The sequence below is a fragment of the Electrona antarctica genome (assembly GCF_951216825.1).
Source record: "Electrona antarctica genome assembly, chromosome: 7".
Taxonomy (NCBI): Eukaryota; Metazoa; Chordata; class Actinopteri; order Myctophiformes; family Myctophidae; genus Electrona; species Electrona antarctica.
Genome location: NC_136812.1, coordinates 23,735,884 through 23,749,409, shown reverse-complemented (window position 1 = coordinate 23,749,409; position 13,526 = coordinate 23,735,884). Strand labels below are relative to the sequence as shown.

Here is a 13,526-nt window from a genome sequence, read left to right as displayed (position 1 = left end):
ACAGTAGCTATTTATGGTCCGTTGTTCCTATAGTTATAGTCAGAACTACAATATAGCTCCGGTGATAATGCTTCACTTTGTCTGTGTACTCTTTCAGCCAGAGAACATTCTTTGCATCAGCCGAACGACGTACAAGATCAAAATCATAGATTTTGGCCTTGCCAGAAGGTAAGAACAAAAATAAGTTTTACGTATTTTATGTATTGTACCTGTATACAAGATGTAACAATAATGTACAACAATACTGTACCTTGAAGATGAAGATATGAATGATTGAATTATAACTTCTTGTTGCCTATCCTTATGTTTCCTGCTGTTGTTTTCCTTCTCTTTTTGCTGTAATAGATATAAACCCAGGGAGAAGCTAAGGGTCAACTTCGGAACGCCTGAGTTCCTGGCTCCTGAGGTGATCAACTACGAATTTGTTTCATTCCCCACGGACATGTGGAGTCTGGGCGTCATTGCGTACATGCTGTAAGTACAGGATTCTTAACATTTCTAACACACACACACGAATTTCAGAAGTGTGGTGGCTACTATACCACATGTGAGTCCCCGTTTCGATTCCTGGCTGGCAAGACCATTTGCTGAGTGTCATTAACCTACTCGCTCCACATTTCGTGTCTCTCTCTCCAATGTTACTTTCAATTAAAGTCTTGAAAATGGCACAAACTACTTAAAAATAAATGAATAAACGGTTTCACTACCTGCAATATTGCTATCTGCTTTATTGTTGAGCATGTGACCAGGGTTTTGATTTGTAAAAAAAAACACAAAGGCAGGATCAAAAGCAGAGTCATGGAAATCTAACCCTGCATGTGACTAGCTTGAACCAGGCAATAACATCCCATGCCTCTCTGTGTCTCTCTGCTCAGGCTGACTGGTTTGTCTCCTTTCCTGGGGGATGACGACAATGAAACCCTGAACAACATTCTGGAGTGCCAGTGGAACTTCGAGGTAGAGGAGTTTTCAGACGTCTCCGACCAGGCCAAGGACTTCATCACGCGTCTCCTGGTGAAGAGCAAGTGTTGGAGGCTGAGCGCTGCAGAGTGCCTCAGACACCCCTGGCTATCGGACGCCAGCCTGCACTACAGGCTACAACAGAAGGTACAGCAAAGATCCAGGACTCCACTGGTATCTTCTTGCATCTGTCATTCAAAGCCTGAAAAAAAGGTGTTTTGCATAAAAGATTTATGCAAATTGATGAAGTCGATGCATGCTCACATATTTCCAACTTAATCGTTATACCAATTCATGCAATCTTCTTCCAGAAATTAAAGCACCAATCATGCACACATGTGCTTGCTCCGGAGAGCTAGACAGGTAAGAACAGCCAATTATAGATTATATACATCTAAACAGCAATCTAAGATACATTTATATCCTATGGTGTTCGCACCTAATTCTGCTTATTGTCTCTCTCCTCAGAATGACTGTGAGGCCTTTTGCATGCCTTTTGACAATACACGGCCTTTGTGCCCAAACTGGACCAATTCTGCTTATCACCACAGCTCACTAGTTCAGACAGGATACAGAAACGGAATAGAGTGAAGCTGCCCTCTGGAGTGACGCATCGCTCCCTCCGAGGCCCGGACTGTCTGCTACTGTAGTTAAGCCTGATTTATATAAAGTATTTTAACTCGGAGTATAAGCCTTACTATCATTTGCAATATTTAATGCGTAATGCATGATAACGTTTATGAGTATTTCATGCTAAATGGGTACTAACCGTATAATTGTAACTGTCATGGCAAAAAAGTGACAAGGTAATTATATTACAGCTATACAATAAACCCACAATCTTGTAGGTTTGTCACTGTTCCAGTTATTAACCCAGAAAGCCATACCAAAGATGCAACTGTGATGGTGGAAAAACAAGGAATTATGTCAGTTATATTCCTCAAAATCATTTGTTTACTGTAGCTGCTTTAAAACAAAGATAACAGTATTGTTTTGGTATACAGTGTATAGCTCCCTCTAAAAGTGACCACACTGTAAAATCCTCAGTACATTTGAGTCTATAGTTACGTTATTAGATTTGAATTAACACTGAGGATTTTGCTGTGCAGTTTCACACTATCCCATTTCTTTTGTAAATATTTTTGCATGCCTTGCACTTTATGACAGATTTCTCAAAATATAAAATACAAATGAACAGCTTTAATACAAATGGATTGAATGCTACTATACAATTAATATTTTGTGAACATTAAGTTTTCCTTGCCTTTTTATAAACAAGTCTTATAAATATATAATTCTTTTTTTCTGGTCTAAGGTTAAAATACATTTTGAACTTGGTTTTCATCAGGGGGAGCTCTAAGTTAGTTATTGATTGATTAATGAATGTAGACTATTTGGCATTCTTTAAAAACAAATGTATGTAATACATATCCCCACCCCCCTCTGGAAAGAGTCAATGGTTCAAAACACACACTCCCTGCTTCTTGCCTATTGCTGAATTCAACCCAAACTGCAGGTGTATTTTATTTATTTGTACATTGCCTTCAGTGTTCATGTGACATTAGCAGGCATTTGCTTGGGCAGTTTGGAGTAGCTCTCTCACCTTCCATGAAGGCATGAAAAAAAAAACAGAACACTACCTACTGTACGATTGAATGTTTATCATTGAAGTTGGTTCTTATGTTAATATTTTACTGGTTTAACACCAGATTGTACTTGAAGCGCAAAGCTTTAACTTTTCTTTTTTTCAGGAGATTTCACGTATTTTTGCACATACATTGGGTATCATGTGTAAATGTACAGTTTTATTAGTGAGCTTTGGAAGAGTCATCTGTGCAATAATACCACACCAGTCCCAAACCGCAGAATATCCAGTAACTAGCCTACTTGTTGCTTGTTACACTTCCTTTTACACTTTGGAAATTGAAAAGCTCTGTGATTTTGGACACCTGTTTATTTTAATGTGTGTTAGTATCATTTTTTTCTTTTCTTTTTTCAAGTTTGCAATTTGTGTAATGATGAAACAACAAGAATTGTAGAACACCAGATAATAAAATCTAATTTAGCACGCAAATGCTTTTTTTTCTCCAATGTCTGTTGCAATGCTTTTCAAACCGATTAGATGTTATACAGTGGCTAACAACAGAATGCAGGTACTGTACCTTCATAGAAACACACACATACAGTTGGGTGCCACCGATATTGTCCCTTATCATTTGACCCATTTAGGCCTGACCTCAAAATTAAAAAAAAATCCTTCTAAATCCTCCAGTTTTCTGAAATAAATATTTTCACGATTTTTCAAAAATAGCAGACCTACAAGCTCGTAGCGTGCCACTCGGTGGCGCGCTATGAGCTTGTAGATCTGCTATTTTTCAATAGCTAAATTATAACAATGTTTAAAACACCAAAAGGGGTTTTGCGCAGATCACGCAAACCTCAGCAAAAATAAAAGGACAATATCGATGGCCTCCAACTGTAGTATTAATCACATGTCCACTAGAGGGCATCTGAGCTGCATACATGGTGATGGCAAAAACTGATCAACAAAATAAATTCCATCTTTATACAATATATAATCCTATATAATACTTTCTGTACTCTGCCGCAGTTCAATCGAATAGACTTCGTAACTGAAATCAATATTGCTTCTGAAAACAAAAAACTATCCTGGCAGCTTAATAGCAATTTATTGACTGGTAGTGTTCTGATCCAAAGGAGCTGGGACTCTGGTAGCCTGGCTAATAAACCAGACTCAAATCACACTGTCGTGTGGTATTTGAGTCTGGAGATGCTGTGTATGGATCTTGTTTCCCGGGGGGCGGGTTCAAACATTTTCTCTTTGACGCAATTGGTCAGAGCTACTGTCAGTCAAAGGTCTCAAGCATTGAACGTCACTGTACCAAAGCCCGCCCATATTGCATACCGTGTCCCGATTGGCCACACCAGTTCTCTGGTGTAGGAAATGGGCGTACAATTGAGCCTCTCCAGACCGTAATCCGCCGGCAGGCATTTTTTTTTTGCCAACGGCTGATTCGGTCTGGCTTATTAGCCAGGCTAGGACTCTGGTTCAACACACAGGTCATGAAAAAATAAACCATTGTCATGAGTCATGACAATGGTTTATTTTTTCACAAGACCTTTTATTTGTAACTTGCACAGCAAAGCAACTCCATGTGAAGGGGAAATAGGACCGGCCAACGTACAGCCAGCGGAACTGCGCGGCCTGGTATTCCTAAAGTAATCTAAGTAAATTATGCTTAAACGGTTAAAACTAACCATGGCCCGGATTCCCAAAGGACACCTCTTACACCATGGTGTAAGAGGTAGGCCTATGGTGTTGCACATGCTCAGTTGCCCTCTAGGCCGCACATGAAGCCTGTGAGACATTCCGTGCATAGATGTGCCACGCAATGGTAGGCCTCAGGCCTGGTATGGTAGGCCTCAGGCCTGAGGCCTGGTATGGTAGGTAGGGGTGTGCTGAAATATCGATATGGCGATATATATATCGATACGTCCTCCCGCGATAAATAATCGATATTGATTATTAAAATATCGATATCGGGGGGAAAAAAATGTTGTTCATAATGAAGTTTGAATGTTTAGAAAAGGAGGAAATGACAGCTAAAATAAAGCAAATCCCACTCAGATTCCACAGCAACCAGAAGTACTGAATTACTGGATGGTGATTTGTCCAAAGTCTCCAAACAGCTTTGTGGGAATACAAAATGCTGCATTTTTTCAGTTCCAAGTATTTTGTAGTTGCAGATATCGTGATATATTGTTGATGAAATTTCATACAATATATCGATATATCGCAAATATCGCAATATATCGAATATCGTGATATTATCGTTATCGAGGGCCTAATATCGCGATATATATCGTATCGTGAGGAACCCATATCGTCCCACCCCTAATGGTAGGCCTCAGGCCTACCATTCTGAAATTTAATTTAATAATATTTGGACTGCTGGACAGCTGACAGTATAGGCTCTCTTCACGCTTAAAACAATGTAATTCAATTTAATTTCTTTGATGCTGAAGTAGGCCTTAATTTCAAAGTTTTTATATTTAAATGAGATGAAGAAAGTCACCACTCGCACCATGCGAATGGTTTTAATACTGCCACATGTCGACAGGTGTGTGTAGGCTAAAGAGGCTTTAGGGAAACAGGTTTGTGTATTCATGCAGGAGGCCTTACGTACGCATGAGGACAGGTATGGCTGTGCTCTAGTCTAGGTTGTGTATTTCTATGTTGTTGTGTTTGACAGTGTTTCCCAAAAAAGGACAGTGTTTGATTGGCTGCCATGCAGCCAATTAGGCCGCACACAGGCTTCATGTGCGGCCTAGAGGGCAACTGAGCATGTGCAACACCATACCTCTAAGAGGTGTCCTTATTCCTAACCTTAACCTCAGTAAAACTAGGCCTAAACCTAACCCTAATTCCTAAACTTAACCCCAGTAAAACTATGATTAACCCTAAACGTATTTCTAACCTTATTCTCAGTTAAACAAAATAAAGAATACAAGAACCGCCGCACCGAGTGGTCGGCATGAGGTCGGCGGAAAAAAGCGGGGGCGAGATGGAATCGGGGTGACCGTACCCGTTACCAAAAAAGCTATACACAATATGCATAATAAGCCAACACTGCGCTTTAAATAGGTGGTTGGAGACTGGAGATGGCGTCACTTTTTTGTTACGCTGATTGGCTGAAGGGGTTGTCTGTCAACGCTAGCCTATACTCCTGCAGCCAACCAAGCATTAGCAGGGTCCAGACTCCACACAAATGAATGGAAATGCGATTCCAAGGGGGAGTGGTTAGTGTGGATGATATCAATCCTATATATAAAACAAAGAATACATCGCATGGATGCACCTGGGACGTATCCTCAGTGATCTATCCTGAGGTCAACGGGGTTTCGGGTCTTCCAACATCATTCCCCTCACTCAGGCGACCCAGCCGGGGTGATCAAGTCCCGACTTACGTCCCAGTAGCTACCCTCAATCAGTCCCACTAGGGCAAAACCAGGGCCACACAATCCGTTGGAACTACTCCAGAACTACTCTGCCAGGGCTGGGAGGTACACTTCTGGTGCATGGAAGGACTAGGCTCTGTGGGTTGTCTCCTCTCCAGGCCCCTCCTAAGTCTCACCAGGTCCACTCCTGCTCTCACCAGGCCCAGGACCTGTGCGTTGCACCAGAGTCCCAGCACCAGACACTTCATTCAGGAGTGGTGGGCAATGGTTCCGCAGGGAAATGGTGCTGCGGCTCCGCTTGCTGCTTGCATGGCCCTCCTAAAGGCCTCACCGAGGGCTGTTGGGCTTCCTCCTCACGGAGGACACCGGCTGTCACCCGTCTCTCTGGTGGTCACCAGACTATACCTGGTTGTCACATAGTCTATTCCTATGAGTCACTATAAATAGAAGAACTATAACTAAAAATACATCGCATGGATGCACCTGGGACGTATCCTCAGTGAAGTATCCTGAGGTCAACAGGGTTTCGGGTCTTCCAACATCATACCCCTCACTCAGGCAACCCAGCGGGGGTGATCAAGTCCCGACTTAGGTCCCAGTAGCTACCCTCAATCAGTCCCACTAGGGCAAAACCAGGGCCACACAATCCTTTGGAACTACTCCAGAACTACTCTGCCAGGGCTGGGAGGTACACTTCTGGCACATGGAAGGACTAGGCTCTGTGGGTTGTCTCCTCTCCAGGCCCCTCCTACGTCTCACCAGGTCCCCTCCTGCTCTCACCAGGCCCAGGACCTGTGCGTTGCACCAGAGTCCCAGCACCAGACACTTCATTCAGGAGTGGTGGGCAATGGTTCCGCAGGGAAATGGTATATACAATCATATAATTGGGAGATCATTGGGAGATAGGTTTTTGACATTTTGATGTCATCAGAGTACTTCATATAGGATTTATCTATTATGTTTTGAAGATTTGCTGATCCAACCATCTTCCCACTCGACAACTATTTCACAACAATTTTTCCATCCATAGTGCCTGGCAAAATGTATAGAGTTATTTATTTTCACCTCCTTCCCTCCCCGGGTGGCCCTCACTTTGAAAAGCACTAATTATACCCTGAGAACTACAGTACAGCAGGCTACACACAATACTGTTTTACAATGTAATGTCATGTAAAATGATTGCATAAATATGGAGAGTTTGCTGCCTGGGTTTGCTGTAATGCAAACATACTGTAAGGCTTCACTGGCTTATATGTTACTTTAACTCTGAGAGTATTCAAATGTGGAGGATTTCTCTGTGTAGCAGAATGTTTGTCTTAAATCTGTGCATTAATTAATTCGTTTTAATGGTGCAGTTGTCACACTTATCCAAATGTCAAATCATTCTCACAGTCACAGAGAGATTGCTATAGTGTCAGCAGCAAGTGAGAAGGCTATATGAGAATGGTAAGAGTAAACTATAGCCTTATTTAAAGGTATATTCAGTGATTTTGCTTCATTCAAATATCACTTATTTTTCTTTTTATTTGGATAATCCTCCCTACTATAGAGTGTGCTAACCATATAAGGAGTTCCTCCCTGTCCCCAGTGAGCCCCTGGGGTCAAAAAACCCTAGTTTCAGTTTTGGTGGCGGGTGGCAAAGCCTTCATCCAATCAGGATGAGAGGGGCCTTCCTCCAATCATGTGTGGGGGCGGGCCTTGGTGCACATGCTGTTGCACTTCCCCCCACTGTAGAGCGTGTGCATGTGCACATTTTGTTACCGGGGCGGACTGGGTGGTTTTCCAAATCACCCAAATCACTGAATGCTCCTTTAAGAAACCGTCACTAATATTGATCTTAATGAATGTAGGCCTACGTGATGTGTTTGTTACAGGGAGCTCCTGAGTGGAGTGTCTGTAAAATACACAGAGAGACACATGCTTCCATTCACCACTAATGAGATAAGTGGTAATTGGAATGCAAAGCTTCTCACCAGTGAGCTCAGGAAAGGTTACATATTAAATAATATTTAATATGTAAATATTAAATAATAATTATGTTTGTCTTTAGTCAGACTTTATGAAGCATCCTAGGAGGGTGGCTGTTGAGGTTATTGGTTAACTGGGTGGGCATGAGTTTAAATGCCATGTCTCTCTAACACTGACTGTAAGATCCTGAGAGTGTACAAATGGGTATAAGGGCCAATTTTGTACACTCAGAGTTACATTTTAACAGTGTATTGTTTGTGTTTCCATCCTAAATTGGATGATCTGTTTTAAATGCAAATATAAAGCCAAAATGTACACCTTTTACGAAATTACACCACTCAGTTTTGAATAACAGAAGCACAATTCATGTGTTATTTATTTCAGACTACACTGTAGCTAAAACAAGAGGAGCCACTGCATGTGGCAATGATGTATAAATTATTATGATTCTATCCAAATGTAATGAAATATGCTTTTTACCCATGAACTCCAAAGGTAAAAACGTTTTTAAGTAATGGGTTTGTATTTTTCAGCATATCTTGCACAAAGATAGAAAGAAATAAGATCTCTGCCCCTAATATGAATTTCTCGGAAGGTTATAACAAGATAGTTTGCATCAACCCCCAAGATGTTCACATGAGATGGCAGGGTTGTTTTGACTCTCATAGCAACCTTGGCATGGCAAACTTCCTCCCAAATCGGCCGTTGTAGATTGGATTGACCCCAAATCCCAAAACAATGTACGTTCATCAGATATTATGCTAGACATAATGCCAGATGTTCAGCATTTAGGAGGAGACATTTCATAAAAAAACTGGGCAAAGTACACTGCTCATGGCTTATTGCAATACGTGGGCAAATTACTCATTGACATATAGATTGAGTGGGACATCTCAATTAAGGGTGCATGGGCTACGGACATGTATGACATTCTTTCGAGAGCTGGTTATGAAGACCATTATTATAATAAAGTAGAGCAAGTAGAGATTAAGGTAATAAAATAAATTATTTTTCAAAATGTAACGGACAGATGGGCACTGGATATGTAAACCAAAGCTCCGGACATACTGTGAGATAAAGTATGTCTATGGTCCAGAAAGTTATGTACGGTATAATCTGTCAAAAAAGAAACAATCCTTATGTGCCCACTGCCCAACTCAGGGCTGGCATACTTGAGACTGGTAGATATGTAGGCGCACAGTTCAGGAGGATAGATTATGTTAGATTACTAGGATTATGTAGTTTGTGTGATCTAAAGGAAATTGAAAATGAAATTAATTTTGTTTTTTATTGTCCATTCTACCACTCTATCAGGGAGAGACTTTTTAATAAGGTAGATCCAAATTATGAATTTGTGTGGCTGGATGACTCAGAGGAACTGAAGCATCTCTCTTTCTTTTTCATTTGCCTTGAAAAGGCAGGACGAGGAGGGCCATTTAAACGTAAAATGGCATTGTTTTATTTGTTTTCATTTTGTTCTAATACTGTGCGTATATCTGACATGTTGGTCATGGTGACATATACTAGCATTATTAGACCTATCAGGTAGCCTCTGTCAAAGTTTGTCCATTTCAGTCATGTGACTAAATCTCATCCATCTGAACCGAAGGCTCACGTTAATAGAGAACGTGAGCCTTAAAAATACACACTTCACTACGGTGACAACTCAAGCAGACAGTGAATGCATCACAGTTGAATGTTGATGTGAATACATGGCTGGTTGTTAATGAGCCTTGACTTGACAGACACTGACCCTGAAAGTACAATTGAAGGGAGCGTCTCGGTGGTTTGGCTCCAGTCGATGCATTGGACTCTCTCAGACCTTTGGGAAAGGGACGTATACAGTACAGTAGATGTCTAGATGTCTAGGTGTCAGATATCCTCGTGCTTGAGGTATAAGACACCGGTTGCCATGGGAAATGCTGAAAGACAGGCCTGAGCTTTGGGACCTGCCATACAACTGCTTGATGTAAAAAATCTGGGAAAGGGACTGGTGGGACTTGCGGGGTTCCCAACTCTGTCAGAACAGTGATGTGTTACATCAGCCGCTGTACTGTACTGCAGTACTGTACTGCAGTACTGTACAGCTGTTTAATACTAGTCAATCTACAAGTTCACACTTGTGATCTAGTTTTCACTATTCAAAGTGGATATGAATGGCTTGGGACATGGCTTCACTGGGATCCAGACAGAGGTAGGCCTATAGGTGGCGTGTTAAAATACATTTACCGCCAGCATTAATTAATCCCTCGATAGCGTATTGCCAAGGTTTTATCGCGCGTAACACTTACTTTGAAGATCCAAATATCAGTAATCGTATGTTCCTGTGAAAAACTGCTGTGTGTGGTATCATGACCGGTTGTTGTTGTCTCGTTCGGCGGTGGAAAAAGCTGACCGCGAGTATCACAGCGCCTGCTACAGGCCGTTGAAAACGCTTGTCTGGGCCAGAAACTGCCCCCTCAATGTCCTTTCTGAGATACAGGGCTTTGAAGACAGGGCTTGGATTAAAGAATGTAAACCCTGGTTCACGAGAGTCTTGTGTTTTGGCGGGCTAGGGTACTAATTTACACCCTTGTGTTCCTCGTTTGTGGCGGGCAGACGGTTAAGTAACCTTTCTGTCTTTCTCCATCATTCTCACCTGTGCATTATTACCCCCAGTGGTGGAATCAACCTGACAGGTGTCACTCTGTCAGATACAATAATGAGAGAGAGAGAGAGAGAGAGAGAGAGAGAGAGAGAGAGAGAGAGAGAGAGAGAGAGTGTGCAAGGGGTGTTGGTGATGGCATCACAGATGCTACTTTTGAGTGTTATTTTTTTTATTCATTACATTTTAAAAAGTGTAATCCCCTTGTAACATGAAAACGTATAACTGAGAGAAATATATGCTCACTCAAGTGTGGCCTCATGAGCCAAAGCACAGTGTTTATTGTGTGTGTGTGTGTGTGTGTGTGTGTGTGTGTGTGTGTGTGTGTGTGTGTGTGTGTGTGTGTGTGTGTGTGTGTGTGTGTGTGTGTGTGTGTGTGTGTGTGTGTGTGTGTGTGTGTGTGTGTGTGTGTGTGTTTTTCAGGAATAGGATCTCAATGGGACTACAATACAGTCCTGGCTTCCCTTCAGATTTTAGCCTTGTCAGCCTTGGAAAGATCCCTCAGTGCAACTGGGGTGGGTGGGGGTGTGGGGGACTTGGGGGGCATGGCATGCGATGGTGTGGGAGAGGTCAGGACACATGAGTTGAGTACATACATGCTTTATATGAGATCTAGCTTACGGTTTTGTATTTGTTTTACTGTGCGCTGCCTGAGCCAAGCCAGTGAAAGTGATCTGATACAGTGGTTCTCTGCTGTGCAGGGGGTGGGGGGCTGGGGGGGCCTGTGAAAGGCTGACTGGCTCTCAGTGTAACAGCATCAGCCTCCAGCGCTGCTCATGCAACAGTGAGAAACTCAATTTGAGACCGGAGAAACACAGGAATATGTGTGATTTTGCCCACAAACACACAAGCTCATTTAGATGTGTGCGTGCATGTATGTACAGACAGTACACACTCGCACGCACACAGGGGCCTCGCAAGGGGTGGAAAGTGGGACTGAGTTACTAGGGCCCAAGGTGGAAAGCGGGGTCCTTGAGCACTCCCTTCCTATCAAAGAACATTGATAGGGGCCCCACAGTGAATCCTTGTTTCAGAGGCCAGAATTTGGTGCTACACCCCTGCACGCACGCACGCACGCGCACGCGCACACGCACACGCACACGCACACACCCATGTTCATATACTGTACACCTCACATGCACACACACTGTCATCGGGGATCTGCACAGAATGAGAAGCAGCTGGTTGTACTAAGCGTTAAGACAACAAACAGAGCTGAGAATTCTCTGAGGACTGAGAGAGAGAGAGAGAGAGAGAGAGAGAGAGAGAGAGAGAGAGAGAATGTAATGGCCAGAGATATAGGATATATATTTCTCTCTGGGTCATTGTTACTGTATTGCTTCATTTTAATTGGCCAATAACCATACCAGTAACACAAAAAAAATCATACAAGACTGATTCAATCAACAAAATAGCCCAATTACGGCTAAGAATAGCCAAGAAATCAATCAAATTATTCTATCAATCATAGTCTAGCGACCACGCTCTGTAAAACCCTGAAGTGTCAGTTTACAAATGGATGAATGTACCACTGAGAATTTGACTGTGTGCGGTCGATTTCTTACACTGTCACTGTCAGGGTTAAATTGACACTCATAGGGATTTCACAGTGTAGTAAAAACCTGTTGAAATGGACATTGGAGTTGGAGAGTAAAAGCAATATTTCTGGCAGCGGGGGCAGGCGAGGTGGGAGTGGCCACAGCAGGATACAGGAGCAGGGTGTGGGGATGCATGTATCTCTGGTAACATGGTTCTAGCTGTGCAGGGTGGGGTGTGGTAACCGGCTCTAACCGCACCACAGAAAACAAAGACATCACTGACTGGATAGGCTGGACCAGAGCCATTCCATTGAGATGTTGCATCAAAGAGGGGTCAGAAACACTACAGATCACGTATAGTAGGCTACAATGTATCACACGTGTATTATCCTTGGAAACTGTACACGTGCATCAACTTCAGTCATCAACACCCATTATGAGATTATAGTATACAATGTATGGAACTATTGGGTGTGACAATGGCAAGCGTTACTTCCACATTCTTTGTTCTTGTTATCTCTGAGCACACCTCTTTCTCTGAGGAACACATTCCGGGGCGGCTGTGGCTCAGGAGGTAGAGCAGGTCGTCCAATGATCCATGGGTCGGCGGTTCGAATCCCGGCTCCTCCTGTCTACATGTCGAAGTGTCCTTGGGCAAGACACTGAACCAGGGATGTGCTGGGCCCATAATTCAGCCCAGGAAGTGGAGGTGCGGAGGCCCTCTAGGGCCAAAGGCCGCGTGCCAGCAAAACGAAACACAGACGAATCAAGGGCGTGTGGGCACATTTTAGGTAACTTTAGGTCCTACAGTGACCTAAAATCATTGTCCATGGATGTCATGTTTATACCTGCCACAGAAGACAGTGCTGCATTGTTTTACACAAAAGGGACTTTTTTTAGTAGCTCAGGACAGAAATTCTAGCTTGATCAAACCAAGTGATGAGACAACCATGGGAAAATCACTAAGGCACACTCCATCTTAAGGTGGAAACAAGTATGATTGGTTCAATCAAATATTGGTTATATTTCACTTTTTGCACAGTTCACACTCGGATACTGTACTGCAAGTAACATTGTGCTACATTCTAACACAATAACAAAAAGAAAGCAATATGATACAAATGCTGCACCGTTCTCCTCCTCATCCAATACCACCTCCTCCTCCTCCAAGTCAACCACCTCCTCATAATAATGATAAAATGTATTTATTATAAACCAGAGTACTTAAATCACACACACACACACACACACACACACACACACACACACACACACACACACACACACACACACACACACACGCACACACACAGTGACCTAAAATCATTGTCCATGGATGTCATGTAATACCTGCCACAGAAGACAGTGCTGCATTGTTTTACACAAAAGAGATTTTTTTAGTAGGTCAGGAAACAAATTCCAGAAATTCTAGCTTG

General features: G+C 42.6%; 1 protein-coding gene across 2 annotated transcripts in view; it reads left to right on the top strand.

Annotated features, from left to right (window-relative positions):
- Positions 1-3,137, top strand: part of mylk4b (myosin light chain kinase family, member 4b) — a 31,342-nt gene extending 28,205 nt beyond the window's left edge. For both annotated transcript variants that reach the window (XM_079506401.1, XM_079506400.1), the window contains exons 9-13: positions 98-168; positions 346-474; positions 876-1,107; positions 1,272-1,323; positions 1,429-3,137. In XM_079506401.1, coding sequence (XP_079362527.1) covers positions 98-168; positions 346-474; positions 876-1,107; positions 1,272-1,319 — 480 coding nt within the window. In that variant the 3' untranslated portion in view covers positions 1,320-1,323; positions 1,429-3,137. The remainder of the gene's footprint in view (positions 1-97; positions 169-345; positions 475-875; positions 1,108-1,271; positions 1,324-1,428) is intronic.
- Positions 3,138-13,526: the final 10,389 nt, after the last annotated feature.